Here is an 18,767-nt window from a genome sequence, read left to right on the forward strand (position 1 = left end):
TCAAAGTGCTTAAATGTTTCCTGGAAAACAGCTCTCCAGGTTGAAATTAGATCCATAAAACCTCAGAGTGAATGTATGTTTCAATGAAAGAGATCTATTTTATCTGAAATCTATTTACATCAGAGATGATAAAATATTTCAGGCTAAGAACTTAAATCAATTACTTATCTTTTTGTCTTAAAAGCATTTAAGGCTTCAATGAGATCTTAATTTACTTTAATTTCTTCTCTGTTTAAAAACTCTCTGTTCTGAAATCTGTGTTCCCTTAAGAAACAAAAATCTCAGGATATTCCTGCATTCCTCCTGCAAGAATTTCTCTGCACCCTAAAAGTCAGACTTGAAGAAAATTAACATTGTTATAAGTTACTTTCCCTTGCATTAGATTTCATCTCTCTCAAAGCTCCAGTTCACTAAACACAGATTTCACATGAACTGAAAAACACTGATCTGCAAATAAAATATAAACTTCAATATTTAAAAGTTCAGTATCAAAAAAATGAGTGATTTAACACTTCCTTCAGCGATAATATCTGTTATTTTGTAACTACAATTTTGATTCATTTATCCTGAAATATGTGGAAACAGCAGCTGATGAAGTTACCTTATTTCAACCCTCAAAACCACATTATAAAAGAGACATAATTGCTTTACCTTTGGATCTTTACTGCAAATATGAAAGTGACATATTAGAAAATAAGTGTCACACTTCCAAAAAGTCAGAACAAGAATAATAATAAAGCCAACCAGTTTCATTACTGCATACATGAAATTATGCAGGTGAAGTAACTGACAAATCTGAACCCATTTGTCTTACCTCTGGTCCATCTATCCAGTTGGGAAATAACAGAAAGTCTTCAATAGCTTTAAAAAATGCCTAAAAGATAAATAAAACTATATGATTTGATTACTTATTAATCAGACACATCCCCTGATAAGGATTCAAGACAGATCTCTGCTAGCATTTTCTTAAGCTTATTTTAAGATGACAAGTTCATTTCCATTCAAGTCACAGATTCATCTCTACCTACAATCACTCTCACCATGTTCTGTATGGTGACATTTGTTTTTAAAGTAATGGTTTATTTATTAAAAGTAACACCACTGTGAAACTCCTGATGTGCAATTATTATGCTACAGCTGAGGTGACAATGCTGGAACTAAGCCAAAGGGAACTTATTCTCCCCTTTTATATAAACTTGTACGACATTAGTTCCTCTTTTAATCTTAGGTGACTAGATAGTTCAACAGCACTAAAAAAATATCTGTGTCCCATCATCTGTACAACTTACCTGTTAAACAACCTTTACTCTGCACTTAAGGATTAACAAAAAATACAAGTCGTAATTGTCAGAAACAGTGTATTATAAACGTGTGTCAGAAATCAGAATGTTTATTACGTATCACTTAAATCTAATTTTCTTGTGCTGTGAGGGATATGACAATCAGGGCAGAGATAACTTTACAGAAAATAGCATGCATGCTCAGATCCTGTCTGTCAGAGAATTAGCTGCAGACAATACAAAGTAGACAATACATCAATCAGACAAATGACAGAGCCTGTATGTATGCTCAGGACTCTCTTGCATTTACCTCCCAAAATAGCTGCGCTATAGATAATTGTGTCCCACATCTCTGTCTGCAAATCACTTTCGTGGCACACAAAGCAGCACGAGATAGCATGAATAAGCAACCAAATGGAACTGAAATTATGTGGGAAACAGGTATGATATCTGACAGGATGATGTTCCATTTTCAATTTCGAGCCCACACAAAATTTTCGGCAAAACAAAGGAAACAATGTATTAAAGCTTTTTAGAAAGGTTTTTGCTCCATATTAAACTGTGATCCATGAAATCCAAGCTTTATAGTTTGCAAATGCTAAGCTTTTAACACCAACTGTCAATTGCTGTCCATGTAGTTTTCAGGAGCATTTATTTATATTGTTTGTCTGAGTATATAATCCTTGTCACCCTGGTATTACCCAGAAGCTTAAGGGAACAATTGCTAGTGAGGCCAGAGCTGATTACTGTAATAATGACTTTCTAGCCTGCTGAAATCAGGGAATTAGATGTCCATCATTTTACAGAAGGCTAACTTTATGTTAGCAGAACATGGCCCCTTGTCCTCAGCTCAGACTGCAGAAAACATTTCTCTATTTATTTTTTTTCCCTCTCCTTTGTGGATTAGTTTAAACAAAAATAAATTACCCAATTAAGCTTTGGACCTGATCTTTCAGTTTCAGTGGAAATCTGAGAAATGTTTACACAGGAGTCTTGGTTGTGACTAGAATCCAGTGCAAGATAAAGCCATTAACTCCCAAAAGCTAAAGGACTACTGTCTCAAACAAGCCCTCTTCCACAACTCTCCATGTCCAATGCAGAGCTGGCAGAGCAGAGTGTGTGACATTGCAGCACCCAGCAAGGATAACACATGACCTTGCGAGAGAAGTCAGAGGAGAGGAACAACTTAAAGGAGCAATAAATGCTAACAAAAGGTTGGGCAGACAGTAGTAATTGACAATTTTTAACCTTCTAGTGCAGATGTGAATCTCAAAGATAATAAGTTACAAGTTTCTACTTGGGCAGTTATCCAGGGCCAGAGTGATACAGCCACAACTGGAGTGCTCCCTGCATGCCATCAATCCAAGTTAGCTGGCTATTATCTTGTGCAGGCCTCCATTTTGCTGCTGTCACTACTCTGATTACAGTGTCTTTATGTCCTGCATCTGACAGACTGCTGCAAAACTTTGCTGTGTTTTGGATTGACTGTGCCATGCACACAGATGCTGGATATTTTCTCAGAATTATGCATTCTTCATTGATACACTTGCAAAAAACCAACAAATTGTTTCCTCCTCCTCTGTATCTTGCTAAACTAAATAACTATTTTTGATTTGTGGTCCTGGCTCCAGGTTTTTATTTGTAATTTACACATTAAATAATATACTCAAGAACTAATGAGATCTTTATTTTCTGTTTGAAGCTCACCTTCTGCTACTCCCTTAAACAGCTACTTATATCTATGTTCAGCCACCAGCAAAACCTTTCGAAGTTGAATCCGATATTCCAGATTCTGAACAAATTTCAGGGTCATCTGCCCCCCACACTTACCTCTGCCAGGCTTAAAGCAGTATTTTCTGACAAGGATTTGTTGGGCAAGCTGGAGGACACATTCTGTAGGTAGCCCAGCATGGTGTCAGGGGATTGGAAGTTCCCTGTCTCCTCGGCCAGATTAGTTATGACGGGGAAATAGGCATTTGTAGAAAGCTACAAGAGAGGGATACAGTTCACCAGAAATCAATCCATATGGCAGTCATTAGTTACTGGTTTAGCTCAAAAGTAAGTTTGAGACATAGTAGATTGCTGTGGCAGACATACAGAAGGTTACATAAGTCAAAGGGTAAGGGAAGCACACAGAAAAGTAAGATAAGCAGAATATACAGGCCAGGTTCAAAAGCTGAAAAGGAAACAAGAAAAACCAGTAAAATGGTTTTGAATGTCCAGTATCTTCAAAGTTCATTCAAATACTTCAGAAGTTTCTACATTTCTTCCCTTTTTAATACAGAAAATCTTTTTATTTAACAGTGAATTCCTTTCAACTGTCCTAAAGTAAGAGTTATGTAGTGCTCCCGACTTCCTAGAGTGGCTAAAAACTATTCCTATGCATATCTGAAAGCGTTTATAATTAGGTTATTAAAATAAGTGTCATTGTAAAGTGAGGAGGGTCTGTAACTCAGTAATATCTCCCCTTCCTGACATTATAGAAAAGAGTGATGAGGAGTGTCCTACCAGAGGTTTTGTAGTAGTTGTCACCACAGACCATGGAAGCGTTGAAGAAAGCAAAACCTGCTCACCTAGGGAAAATACACAAAGAAATGAGAGTGTTAACAAATCTGCAAACTAAGCCACTTCTAATTGAAAGTAATGTATTTTCTCTTCTTATTTTACTTATTACAGTGCTGTAGCTAGGCAGGTTTGTTTAAATCTTTTCATTTTCTAATTCTCCTATCAGTATTATGGCATTGTCTTTACACAGATGAGCCTTGAAATTTAGTCTCAGTCTTAACCACTTAAACTTTTGCTTGCAAACAGGAAATTTTAAGTGCTGTATCTTAAAAAAGTGCAACTGTACAATTAAAATGTGGGTACTCATCTTCCTACTTTAACTCTTCCCCTAACAGTTATGCTACGTATTTAGGGAACACGTTATAATCTGTAGGCATTTCTGACAATTTCAAATACAACCATGCTGTATTTCTGTTTATATGATAAACTGTGATTTGGAACATACAGATCCTAAAAAAAAAAAAATGAGACAAGTCTCAGCTTTGATCTCCAAATGCTAATGTTTACTTATATCCTGAATCTAAATTGCTTGAGTGCCAAACTAAATCACAGTCATGAAGGCAAGTTGGGAAACACTTTTCCATATTAAAAAAAAAAAATCTGTTTAGAAATATTCCAAGCCAACAGAAATGCTTCTGTTACTTGTAGCAAAACTAAGGCATCCTTCAAATAAAAGAACATTGGTAGAAATGGCTCTATCCAAAAGCTCTGGGGACATGCCAGTTTTGTGTAACAGGGGTTAGGGAGTCAAATCACAGCCTTCATTAGCAGTTTGAGCATATTATAGATAATGTCCCTGTCGTGTGTTTGTAAATTGATTTCAAGTAATAGTGAGGCTCCTATTAATCATACAGGCTTTGCTAATAAATGACACTCACTAGTGCTTTATCTTTTGAAAATTTCCATATGAGCATGTCATAAGTGATTTGTTGAGACAGAAAGAATAAACTCGATTTTGGATGATTTCCAGTTTCTCCAGTTTAGAAATATCGATTCCTTTCTGTCTGAAGGGATTTATTGGTCATTTGTGATAGGGAAATAGAATTTTCTCCCAATCTACATCTTACCAAGAATTTATATTTGCTAGGAGGGTGGTATTTCAGCCCAATCAAACAACAGTTGCTTGTGTAGGACATTTTTCTCAAGGATTCAAAAGGAACACGATTATTTATTCTATTGAAAAACAGGCTGACCTATTCAGTTTTTTACTTCAAATCACATTTGCCCAGCTTCAACCCTGCTTTAAGTCCTCCAAAGTCAATAAATAGACCCCAAGAATAACTTTTGTTTACTTTGTTGATTAGTGTTTTAACATTCATTGCTTCAAATGAGAATCCTCTATCTTCACTAAATTAGAAATGTCGGAAAATCTGATTAGTCCACTACTTGGAGAGAAAAAGTAGAAAAGCAGTACTCCAAATTTCTCAAGTTCTCCACCCTGAACATTTAGAAATAATATTGGCTTGAAATTGGCTTTACATTTTAATTCCTAAACCCCTAGAAAATACACATCAAAGTTCACTTTCAATTAAGAAGCTATTAATTAATTTTTCACAAAAAATTGATAACTCCAAATGACCCTGGAAATCTGTGAACAAGTTTAAGGAAAAAACCCAACTGTCTAATGTCATGCAAATTGCTCTGAACTCACAAAAGCTCACAGCAGGAACATCTCCATGTATAAATCAGGGAGTTTACTATACAGCCTTCTAAAAATCAGCAGGGGTTGAAGTGTAGAATACAAGTAAAATTCTGTACAACTCTTCAAATGTTCTGACTCTAGCAGAATCCGAGGGCCTGACTCTTTCTGCAGTGCTTCAAAAGCTAGTTACAAGCATTCATGTCCAGCAACCAAATATTTTGAGTATCGGTAAGACTTCCCAAACTGAAGTATAATCTTAAGTCCTGAAGAGAATTTGCATTTGTGGAAAGAGTTTTCCATTATGCCTTGGTTATTTGTTAGAGTAAAGATGGGAGAGTGAAGGGTTTCAGAGGATGGTTGCTGTAAGCTCACAAGAATTCAAGTGGTTAAAAAAAAAAGAGTTCTCTTTGTATTTATATAAGTCATACTTCTCTGACAGTGAGACAGGGCACACATATAGATAGATCAGGTCAATTTGAAAATATAGTGCTCTTGAGTTTAGCAACATAACATTCTTCTTGAGTTAAACTAAATTGAAGAATGTGATTTATGGTGGCTTTGTGTTGGATAGTGTTGTAGTAACCCTAGAGTGTTGTGAAAGATACAACAGCCAAATACAAAAGCATTGTTTCCAACATCACCAGGACATTATAAAAGTCCTTTTTTATATTTTTTAAGATTTCAGTACTGTTTCCTGAATCAAATGAATACTTTCCCCATCCAAATTTTTGAAGACTTTCATAGGAATGACTTTTTTAAAGGTTTTAAAAGGTTTTAAAGTAAAAAACTTGAGCTCAATTGCCGTTACTTGTGTGGCAAAGCAAATACATTGCTTTACTGTATACTAGATGGGGGTTTCTTTGTCAGTGACTTCAGCTCTACATAGACCAGTTTATGTTTTCTTTTTTTGGTAAAATGTATTTTGTACATAATTGATTGCCATAATCCAACCTGGAAAGCAAACACTCACAGGTTCTCATTTCTAGGCACGCATCAGAAGTTGTGTTATTCAAAGAGCTTGCATTATGAAAATGGTTCCCATGGGTTTAAAGTCACAAGAGTTATGGGTGTAACTGCTTTAGCTCTCAGCAACCTAGTAAGAATAAATGAGAGGAACGGAACTGCCAGCAAAGCCAAATGTTCCATATGCCCCGTAGCTTTATTCCCAAGGTGAATGCTTTCTAATTGTGATTCGCACACAAGCACTTAAAAGCAACAGCCCTTCTCATAGTGAAAAGTTTATTATAGAGATCCATAGAACAATTGACAGAGTTTATTCTCCAGTCTTCTAAGTCTTTGTCCTAATCATGATACTCTGTCTTTTTTACTTACATTTCAGTTGATATCCTTCTTTTTAGTTCCCAAGCACAGGAGTTGCTAAGTCTTTATCATTCCAGGAAAGGGAGAGATAATCATCGTTATCCACATCTGCTGGAATACACTGAGTGACTTGGCTCTAAGTTATGCAACAACCAGAGTGCAACTTAGAAATCCAGAGTCAGCCTTTCCTAACACTGTTCTGCCTCAAGTCTAATTACTTCTTTTCTTCTCTAGGTCCTAGGGGATCTAACAACAGCTGGATACTTCAAGTCTTAGTAACTTTTTCATATTTTAAGGGGCTAGAACCCAAGATGAAAACACATCCAAGGACAGCTGAGCAATTTGATGACATTCATGTCTGACTTTTTCTGTTGTTAAAAGTTATGTTCAGTACCTGAAAGATGTAAAATGAACACAAATCCTACACATTAAACAGTTTTAAGTCAGCATCTTTACAGAAAATTATAACAACAGTGCATATACTTACCAATAGCAGCTGTGAAGTACTGCTCAACTTCATTTGGGGTGAGTGCTCTTTCCCATATAATGAATTCATCAAATGCCCCATTCACATAGCGTTTAGTTTGATCCCCTTCTGTCCCAGTCAGGAGATTTGCACTGGGATCCCCATAATCATAGAAAACTTTCCCATCTGGATCAGTCGTGTTTAGAGTTCCATTGACATAGACTTTCAGTCCTTCTCTTGATTTCCAAGTAAAGAGAATATGAGTCCAATAAGGACCTGCAAAACATTAAAAGTCACAGCAAAGTCCATTAATCAATTCCATTTAGAGTCTTTCCTGATCAGTGTGTTTTTGCTGACTTATGCAATGCTATAGAGCTGTGTAGGAAGTGCTAAGAATGAATGATGGAATGCTGATGTCATGTATATTAATCTTTACACCCCTGGGGAAGCCCATACTTGGCAGAATGCCTGTTACCTTTTGTCTGAACTTGCACTTGGTCTCACTGCGATTTCATAAATTACACTTGCTAAGTATTATTGGCCAAGATTTGAAGTCTTTTCAATACTACCTCGAGATTTAGTTCAGCAAGAACTGCATAAAGACTACAAGAACTGGAGAACCAGCAAATAGACTAATTAAAGCGGCCACAATTCCTTTGTTATACTTGGGAGCTTGAAAACAATATTAACTTTCACTTGGATTGGGTTATCTGCAAACATGTGACTTGTTCACACCATTTAGCAGCTTTTCCTTTAAAATAAGATTTCTGAACTGATACATTAAGTTTTACAAAACTGCTATACTACAAGGTGAGAAAGTCCTACTTTATCCATGCACAGGTAGTCAAATCAAGGCAAGAAAAGGTTTAGTGATTTTCATTGGCATTACTAGAAAACCAGGGTTTGTTCTAATCAGTAGGTAATACTGCTCCCTAGCAATTCAAGGTTTAGATAGAAGCAGTAAGAAGTGTCATATACCACAATATTTATTAACATTATGCCATAACACAGAAAATTTGGCGTTAACAAACTTCCAAAATTAACACAGCATTAAAAAAAAGTCCAAAGCACTAAACACACAAGTTAGAGGGTTACCAAATAAAGTCTTAATTTAGGAAGCAGTAGAGGACAGCACATGTATCCAGTTTTAAAGTATACTAAAAACTGTCAGGGATTAGCCTACATTCTTCACTCAAATTTCCATCTAAGCACGCATTAATCCATTGATGTCAATAAGAACTTAACTTCATAAACAACTGAAAGCTAAGTCCAAGGATTGTGGCTGAATGACAAATGTTCTATAATATCACTGTTTTTTCAGTTTGTACTTTCTCTCCCCATATTAAGAGAACTCTTAAGCACAGAGCTCTGTAGCTACTTTTATATATCCACTTCTCTAATATGAAGTTGTGCTTTTACCATGACATCTCTCTGCAAGACTGAAGTAAAATATGACAAAGAAACTAATCTAAAAAAAAAAAAAAAAGATAGAAACGTTACCTGGAGGACTAAAGCTTGCTTTCCACTTCATCATTGCATTCCCACGGGCATAGAATTCCACTGAGCCTTCACCTTCATTTGAACAGATTTTGAAACCACTGGAAATAACTTGTCCACCAGAGGCAGGGACAAATTTAGCCTGTTGGTCTTGAGTCTTCCAGAAAAATGAAAATGTTACTCCTGATGAAACCAAGGGAGAGAAGATTTTAATGAAAAACAAAAAAAACCCCAAACAACAAAAGAAACCCAAGTGCAATTAAAAATCTCCAATATGGTAGAATACAGAGTGGAAATGCTTTTGAGGACAGATCATCTGCTAGTATAAACAAGGACAGTATTTTTTAAATCAACAATGCTCTAACAGTTGAAACCAAATAAACATCTCTTCCTTGGGTTTGCATCATGTGTGCATACCCAGGACACAGTAATAACCATTGCTTCCTGAGTAGCTTCTGTCAGTTACAATTAAAGTTCTTGCAGCACCAAAAGTAATTAAATCTTTCTTACTTACAGATTTGTTTCCATTCCCTTTGCCTTATCTCACCCTACAGTGACAGCTCTCTTTCTCACCTGTGATCTTCACTTATTTCAAAGCACAAGTTGTTCTCATACCTCCAAATCCCTCACCACCATCTACATCTTTTTTTCTGATGTTCACCAAATGACAGTACAGACAGAAATAGTACATTAACTGCTTCCAAGCTGCTGATAACTGGCTGCCAGCATGACCGTGCTTGTTGAGTAACATCCATTGCTAATTACACTTTAATTCTTCCTAGCACATTATTACCTGTGTTTTCACACTTCAGTCCTCCAATAATTGCTGAAATTGAAGAACTAATGTAAAAGAAAGGGATAGCAACATATGTAGAGCCACAGTTAAAATTCTGAGGTCCTCAGCTACACAAAACCAAAAAATTCTTCCCAAAATGCAAGTACAATCCTGAAAGTGTGTGTGACTTGGTCCTCAAATAATCCTGTTCAATTCACAGTAAATTTTACTATTACACTATAAAATTGAAGAGCTCTTCAGATTGCACATCAGTAAAGAACCATGATTTCTGTACGATGGCTACTATCTTTAACAAAGGTTACCTCAAAAGGCTTGACTGAAATAGAAGTAGCAAACCAAACCTCTCTTGCACTTCACAAGTTCATTGTGGCTCTGCTGTAAAAGTTCTGCAGTCAAATGCAATTACAAAGAAAATGGCTCAACTAAGCAGCTCCTAAAAATGTTCATCTCTGAATTTATAGTACAAAGTAATATAAATATATAAATATTTGTACTGTAAATATAGTACGAAGTGCTAACAATAAAATCTGAGTTCAGAGCAAGTTGAGAAAAAGTTGAAGTAGTACAGAAGTGAAAGGGGTTTTGTCACAAAGAATCATAATGAAATAAGTTGGCAACTACCATGATGTCTATCTAAACTGCCTGCTCAAAGCAGGGCTAACCTCAGAGCTAAATCTAGTTGCTCAGAGCTCAGCTGAGATTTTCATGTCACCACAGCTGCAGATTGCACAGCCTTTCTGTGCAAATCATCCCAATGCTTGGCCACCCAAGTTGCAAAAAACTCTCTCACTTAGCTGTAATAATTTTCTTTGCTACAATGTGCCTGTGTTGCCTGTCACATTTTCATTGTGCATCTCTAATATTGTTTAGCTCCATCTGCTTCTATAACTACCCATCAAATAGCTGAAGAGAGCCCATAAGCATTCTGTTTTCTTCATAAACAGTCTCAGTCATCCCTCTCATATCATATTGACCAGCCCCTCTAAGTCATCTAATAGACTCATTCTGACTTGCATATCTTTTGTATCAAGGGACAAAAAAATGGGACACAGTGCTTCAGATTCATTCTCACAAGTTCTGAACAGGGGAATAATCACTTCCTTTAGCCTGCTGACTGTGCTCTATTGACATGTAGTCGAAATATCTGTCTGGTGATTGCATAGTTGGGAGTTCTGCAGGTTCCCCAGGCAGTATGAACTTTGCCAATTGGCTACCAGATAGTTAACCAGCATAGTTAATGAATCCCTCAAACTATTATAAACATTTCTTGTTAAAATCATAGGGGTTTTTTAATGTGTTTAATGATTTTACGATTAAAGAATGAAAAGCTTTAGCTCAGTACAGTTATTAGAAACATATCCCCCCACTATTCTCTGGAACACAATATTTTTATACCTCACACATTCTTTTTGTCAGATTAACTTGGCAGAAAAGTTTTTAAGAAATGCATTATTGCAGGATAAATAACTCTGTGGTATCTTCTTGACTAACTGATCTTTCTGTTTATTCTTATGACGTGATCCATCAATTTACATGATCTACATACCCCTTATTTAGGATAAACTAACCACCATGGAAATGCTAATCAACTATCATTGGCCTCCTAGGAACCAATCAGTATATGAACATCATCAGTCTCAGTTCACTAGGTCTTGATGGATATGAGTTTAAAGCTATAAATGCTGTGAACTCCCAATTGAAGAGTTTGAGATCTGTTGTAAGCAAGTTGCAACACCTTCATCAGCAGATAAGCCTGAGTTCATATTTCAGCTTCTTTACCATGCCAGTAACAGCTTGAAACCCTGCTCCAACCCTCTTTCCAGAAAGCTATGCATTTCACTTGTGTCTGCACACCACCTTTCATCATGCTAGTAAAAGGGCCGCCAAGGCTGACCACGTTAACCTATTTCTATTATTAATGTGATTCCTCTGGCAAACCTTCTCACAATGTTTTTCCAGAGCTTCACCGCACCTCTGAAAGGTACAGAAGTGCTGTTATTCCTTCTTTACAGGCTGAGAAATGAAGTTTAAATGATGTAGGCAGAGACAGAGTGATACAGTACTTTTGTAGTGGAGCTGATTTCCCTTGTCTTTAACTGTCTATTCTGTTGAACTACCCTGTGGCTACTGAAAATTCTGTAGTCACAAGAAAATCATGAATCTAAACCCTCCCTATGTGCACTTTGGTTCATGAAATGCCAAAACTAAACCTGAAAATTGAAGTAAGGCACAAAACCCCACAGTTTGATGAAATACTCTGTTGTGCATTGGGCTGCTTATTTAATTGGTCTTTAATTCCAACTTGACTAATTCCAACTTCTACTGTGTTCAAACTAATGATTAGGAGAACATTCTCTCACATCTTGCATAAATGTTTCTTTTGATTGAAAATGTCACCATAATGAACTGTAAACTGCTTCCAGAAAACCATTGGTTAAAAACTTCTTGAGAAAGAAGGAAGGTGGGGGAAGAATGTTTCAGCATTTAAAAAACAAGAAGAATTTGTTCTCTCAGGTCAAAATAACTGTTCTAAAATGTTATTAGACTAGGAAAAGATACTGGCAGGTTTGTTTCACAGGTTGCATTTTTTCATATTTGATCTGAAAAGATACCAAGATCATTTCAGAAAGCATTACCTTATTAAGTGTACTTAATACCAGTTTTCCACAAATGCAGTCAAGGAACATCAAGGGATGTTTAAGCAATGTCAAGCTCAAATGAAATTACAACTTATTACCACAGGCTTTATTTGGCTCAGAGAAAAACAAAGACACTCTCTTTAGATAAAGGGGTGTTGGCCTTTTTTTTTTCACCTCATACAATGATTCAGTATTTATTGTTTATACAATTTCTTTTCACATTTTATCTGCTGAACATTTCAGTGTTTTATGTTTTTAATGTTCTTGTTTGTGAGATACTGGGAGTGCTCTGGTACTATAAAAATAATTTACTCTGATTATTATGTTATGCTACAGATATAGAAATAATATTACTTACTGATTATTTTTATTTCCCAGTGGTATGAAAAAAAAAAGAAAAGACACAACATGTATCAGAAATTATACCTGCAGTAGGATATAGAATTACTTTTTCTAATACTCTCAGGTAATAGCTGTGTACCATCTGCTCTCCGAGTTTCTTATACTTTCTTAGAAAGTCCATATAATGCTCTTGCTGTAATAGCTAAAAAAAATCTCAAAAAACCACAAAAGTCCACCAAAACCCCCCACACCCTAATTCAGGTGATGTTACCAATTTGAAGAATAATCTAAATAGATAAAAGCAAGAACAAAAAATTGTCAATAATACAGCTAGAGGCTGCTGGAGTTTATGTATAGAAAGACACTATTTTCCACTGGTCCTTCCATTCCTACTGAATTTTAACTCTCTCGCAAAACTTTTATGGTAGTGACTAGCTGTAAGCTGGGTTTGACAGCCCAGTTTAATCATCTTTTGTAATCAACACATAAGTGAACTGTGCCCCCTATTCCAACTGGGGTTTTTTGTAACCCTAATCCAAGAAGAAGAAAGGGAAGAGAAACAGAATGAAGAGAATCAAGCATCAAGTGGATTCCAAGACACCAGAGACTCGAAGTCTTTTTCTGTCTTCAAAGATAAATCTAAAGACAAAAATATCCCAAACATTCCTGTCACAGTGAAAAACTCCTCAATTTGAAACCTGTAGGACAACTTCTTTGTCAAACTGCAGTTTTTGGAGAAATTAACTTTCTTGTCAAGCAAGATTTTGGGCACTAAAAGCTTATTTCTGGTTTTGTTTGAAATAATCACATTGTAGATCATTTAACTGAGTTGTTCGCTATCAGAGCCATTTTAAATTGCAGTTTAAAGGGGTGAATTTTTCAGCAATCAACACTAAAATTGTTTTACAAGTCAATAAAGTGTCAAGCTATTATTTTCAAGAATTCATTCCAAAGAGGAAAGAAACAATAATTACTGAATTACCAAATTTGACAGTGAAAGAAAACGAAATAGTAATTAATGAATTTACTAACCTTCAGGTCCACAGACTTCTGGTTTACTAATGCAAGAATTTTGATAGCTTCCAAAGAAGAGAAAAGTAACTCCTTTCTTTTCAGTGACATAAATTCCTTTGTTCACCATTCCTTCTACAATATCTACAGAAAAAAACCAAAATAGTTTAACATTTTTATAAATCAAAACTTCCTGGAAACATGGTTTTAACAGACTCATATATCACACATATATGTTTGTCTTTTCCCAACTATAGGTTTCCTTTTGTTGTTTTCTTTTCTTAGTTTTCCCTTTTGGGTTTTTTTTTCAGTTTGGTGATAGTTTGTTTGTGATTTGTTGTTTGGGTTTTTTTAAAAGAACTGTTCAGTTTGGTTTAGAATGGTTTAGGTTGGAAGAGACCTTAGAGATCACCTAGTTCCAATCTCCCTGCCACAGGCAAGGACACTTCCTACTAATGCAGGTTGCTCAAAGCCCCATCCAACCTACCCTTGAACATCTCCAGTGACAGGGCAGCCACAGCCTCTCTGGGTAACTTGTCCCAGAGCCTTACTATCCTCACAAAAAAAAGAGCTCCCTGTTTGTATATAATCTAAATCTTTCCTCTTTCAGTTTAAAGCCATTACCCCTTGTCCTATCACGATATGGCCTTATAAAAAGTCCCCCTCTAGCTTTTTTGTAGGCCCTAAATCTTTCAAGTTTGTAAAAGTTATACTTATGTCTATCACTCAGATTCCTAATTAACTAAGACTGCTTGATAAAACCCATACATTCAAAAGTTATTATTTCAAAGTAATCTGTATGAACCTCATGCTTTCCAGAACTCTGAATACCAGACACATCACAGAAGTATTTCTGTCTTACTGTTAGGCTGAGTTAGTGAAGAAATCCTTTAATCCATCAAAAATGTAAAAGAATAGGGTTTATACTTCTTTTTTTGAAAGGGAAATTTTGTGATCAAAAGCCACTTTTCATTTTAAAATGTTTCAATGAAATATACTTGACAGGCTCTATTTAAAAGGCAGAAATACATATCCTTCTCATACATCCTTTGGTAGGACCATCAGTCATATGGAAAGCTATTAATTTCTCTAACATGGGTAATGACTAATTGTCTTGTGATTTGATTGTGATTTTCTTGTGCTCCCTCCTAAAGAAAAGCACTGTTGATTCATGTCCTACTAGCTAAAGCACATAAACCTTCTTAACACTAAGAAACCATGACATTTGTTTATTATAGGAAACCTCACTGAGGTCTGAGAGTCCAGCTGTTAGATGACAACAAGTCATCTCATTTGTCCTAAGAAAAAACACAGGGTCTAATTTCAGCAATTAAGTCAATAGGAAATTCCAATCAAAAAACTCTACTGTGTTATAAAGCCTGCATTCCACAGAACAGAGCATATTCTATCATCTGTTTCTGAGCAAACAACATAATCGTTCTGTTTGGGATTTGATGTTAATACCATTGTTTGTTATGACATTTCTGCAGGGACTGTGAAGTTTCTGGACCTTGGTTTTAAGACAGTTCTCTATAATTTCTTATGGAAATGAGTTAGGGGAAGAGCTGCTCCAAGAGAAACACCAACAACGAGAACAGAGACTTTTCCTGCTCTGAGGTGGAGAAATAGCTAGCTAGGTGTTGCTTGATACTTGAAAATCTGACAAGGGGAAATAAGGGGAAACGAAGCAGACTCACAAATTGTCCAAAACAAGTGAAGTGTGAGGATGTAGGGGACTTCTCTGTTTGGCAGAGTATATCTACCTGACATAACAGAAACCTTTTGCACAGCACAAATCATGTCAAAGATGCCCAATCTGTGCTAGGGACAGATCATCTATCTAGACTCAATCACAAACACTACTGTGTCTGCTTTAAGATGATGCATCCCTTTATGGAGCAGGGACATAAGCAAAAGGGCAACTCATTTTCAAACAATGGACAATTATCAGGGGTGAAGACAGCAGCCACAGTACTGGCCCATCTGTAGGATAACACCACTCCAGGAAATAGCAGCAATATCGAGTACTCCTCAGTAAATGTATGTCTAAATATTTTCTGAGTTCATTCCAAATATCAACAGAAACTTGATATTTGTCAGGTACCTTCCCCTCCCTTTAAGGAACAAGTCATCAAGTTCTGTCTCTAACTGACAGACAAAATTCAGCTTCTCTTACAACTGCAGTATGTATTATGGAATGAAGCAAATACTTCAAATTTCTTCTTGAGTCACTTGCATTCTAAGTTAATGTAGTCAGAATAATTCTCATAAGGTAATGCATTTCAGTTTCCATAGCCATTTCCTTTGCCATTGATGTTACTCTTTTTAATGTTCTTATTGGATATATCTTATTATGTGATAACAATGCAAATAGTCTATAAAGCAGATAAGAAAGGACAGAAACAAATTAGGGTCATGTGAAGTTCATTATTAATCGAGTTCACATTTGTCAGTATACTTTTACTCTTACATTAGAAAAATAGTGGGTTTAATATTCTAATATAAGCCTCCTAACATCTGAGCAGCCCAAATGACAGTTCTACCATTTACATCTCTCTTCTTAGGTCAGATTTTCCAACAACTAGATGTGAGTTAATACCTAATTGTAAAGTGAAGAAGAGGTCATATTTCAATTACACCTATACAAGCATAAATCCTACTGACTTAAATTAAATGACTTTAAGTTTATGGTGGTGTAGATGTAACTAGCTTCCAATCTGGCAGGTTTCTGCCTGAAGAGTTGCAATTTTCTGTTCTTCCCTTTATCTCCTACTGTGTTGAAGTTAAAAAAAAAAACATTAAAAGGCCATATACAGGCAGATTTTTCTTTTTTGTAACAAATAAGCAAACAAATAAAAAAAGCCCATGGTAACAGAAGATGTCATGACTGACAAGATCTTACTTCCAGGCTTTGCAAATTTGCTTTGTCTTTCCTAACATGTCCTTTAAAAAGGACTATGAAATGGTGAAAAACAGATGGCTTCTTTTTTCCTTTTAACTTTGAAAGACAAGGTAAAAACTCAACTCATTTGTTCTTATTTGTTCCTCTGAAATGTCACCTCTGTTTCTTTTAAACTGAACACAAATATATTCGGTTTTGGAGGAGAACTGGTGCCCATACTCCCATAGAGTGCTCAGCATGGGGATGCCTCTCCCAGCAGCTCAGAGTCATTCAGGTAACATTTAAAGACATTGCTTTTTCAATAACTTATGCCAATGTGAGCATAAATAGACCATTACCACATGACCAGTCAAACCAAAACTCAGTGTTAGCTTTGAGTCCAACGTTACAAGAACCATCCAAGCTCGACAAATGCAGAACAAAAAATACATAAATCCTCACCTACAGTTGCAGAGAAGTTAGAGTAGGCAGAGTCATTGGTATATACAAAGGTAGAGTTATGGGAAGGAAGCACAGTGAAGTTGTGGATTCTTAGAGCTGGGTGGAACAACAAAAGAAAATAAGAAAATAAGCAAAACAATGAATAAACACAATCAGTAATGAATTGACCAGTTCATATCTCTCAATATAGCACAAAGGACAAATGCTGGTCGGTGGCCTGAAAAATTATCATACAGCTACTTATCCCAACGACTTGTGTGCATGTGAAGGTTACATTCTTTAACTACAAAAGCAAATACAGTATCACTAAATCTGTTTGATTTTCCTTACTGAGAATAAAAACAATATTAAAAAATACAATTGCAGATGAAGGACTTTGAAACATAATCAGGCTGGTAAAGAACTCTGCAAATATAACAAAAATCATTATACTGGTGCAAGAGCTATGGGCAATGCAAGTCTCATCTCCTATTCTGAGTTCCTCAATGGAAGAGAGACATGGACATACTGGAACAAGTCCAGAAAAAGGCTGAGAAAGCTGGGGCTGCTCAGCCTGAGGAAGAGAGGACTCAGGGATCTTACCAAAGTGCATAAAAAGGCAGTGGGAGGTGTAAAAGTAGTGCCAGACTCCTTGGTTTGTGTACAATGAACCAACAAGAGGCAATAGGCACAAGTCAAAATGCAAGAAATTCCATCCAAACACCAGAAAAAAGCCTCAGCTTTTTTTATACATAGCAATAAAATTTTGTTCTCCAATTTTTTGTTTCTTACTTTGATAACACTATCTTGCACACTGTAATGTTTTACCTTGGGCAGGCAAATAGAGCTTGATGGAAAGCCCATGAAATTAAACAGAGACTGATTTGGGATTTAGACCAACTGAGCTCACAGAGGGAAAGGCAAATGCTCCTAAAGTAACCAAAAAACAAACCATGCACACAAAAACCACAAGAGAAAAATGCATGGAAAACGAGGGATCAGATAAAAAGCCTGAACATGACCACATCTTTTTTCTATTTGATATATTTCAAGTTGATTTTTTTCCCATCAATTGCTTCTACTGCTGAGATAACCCCAAAAAATTAATTTGCTGACACTCTCTCACACAACTCAAATGCATTGAGAGATATAAATCTGGCTTCACACACAATGACTTCAACAAATAAAATGGATTAACATGACAGACAGATTATGGTGCTTCAAGGATTTAAGAGGAGAAACATGGAATGAAAATAATTGCATGATATGATGAATGGAAAACACAAGAAAGACTCTAGCAATAAACAGAAGAGTTGTGTAATAAGAATGTTATCAAAAACAAGGAAATTGTCACCTGCATTGGATTACAACAATAAAGAAAACTTTTCTTGTCTATCAAAGTCAAATATCAGGCAGATACATAAAACCTCTGCTGGAGGCAGTTGAAATAATACCCGTGTATTATAAGATACAATATAAGCAACTGAGAAGAATTCAAACTATCCACTACAACATTAAGAAAATAATTCAGCATTGTCAGAATTGCACTGCAGAGAAAATGATTTTTGGCTGATGGTATCTTTTGTAAAAAATAGTCAGACAAAGTTCTCCAAACTTTTTTCAGCAAAGTCACACATCTGGCTCATTTATGAAGTTGTTTAATACAATGTCAGAATAGGAGTCAAAGGAGATTGCTCATGTGAGCTAGTCCCATTCCTCTACGTGAAGATTTGTAGGATCAGGAACTTGATATGTTTTGCTTTTACTAGGGGAAAGATGTCTGAAGTTTGCTACAATAATGCAATTTAACACAATTTTAAAATCAATCTAGCATCAATCATCATTTTGGCAGGAGCTATATTTTATATATAGCTTTCGAGCACTTTC

At 35.9% G+C, this 18,767-nt stretch overlaps 1 protein-coding gene across 1 annotated transcript in view; it reads right to left on the bottom strand.

Moving 5' to 3' along the window:
• Positions 1 to 18,767, bottom strand: part of ADGRD1 (adhesion G protein-coupled receptor D1) — a 146,488-nt gene that overhangs the window by 122,272 nt on the left and 5,449 nt on the right. Inside the window, exons 4-9 of the mRNA XM_010200426.2 lie at positions 13,580 to 13,702; positions 8,774 to 8,953; positions 7,295 to 7,549; positions 3,789 to 3,853; positions 3,111 to 3,266; positions 815 to 874 (exon numbers count right to left, since the gene is read on the bottom strand). Coding sequence (XP_010198728.2) covers positions 815 to 874; positions 3,111 to 3,266; positions 3,789 to 3,853; positions 7,295 to 7,549; positions 8,774 to 8,953; positions 13,580 to 13,702 — 839 coding nt within the window. The remainder of the gene's footprint in view (positions 1 to 814; positions 875 to 3,110; positions 3,267 to 3,788; positions 3,854 to 7,294; positions 7,550 to 8,773; positions 8,954 to 13,579; positions 13,703 to 18,767) is intronic.

This window comes from Colius striatus, chromosome 17, assembly GCF_028858725.1.
Source record: "Colius striatus isolate bColStr4 chromosome 17, bColStr4.1.hap1, whole genome shotgun sequence".
Lineage (NCBI taxonomy): Eukaryota > Metazoa > Chordata > Aves > Coliiformes > Coliidae > Colius > Colius striatus.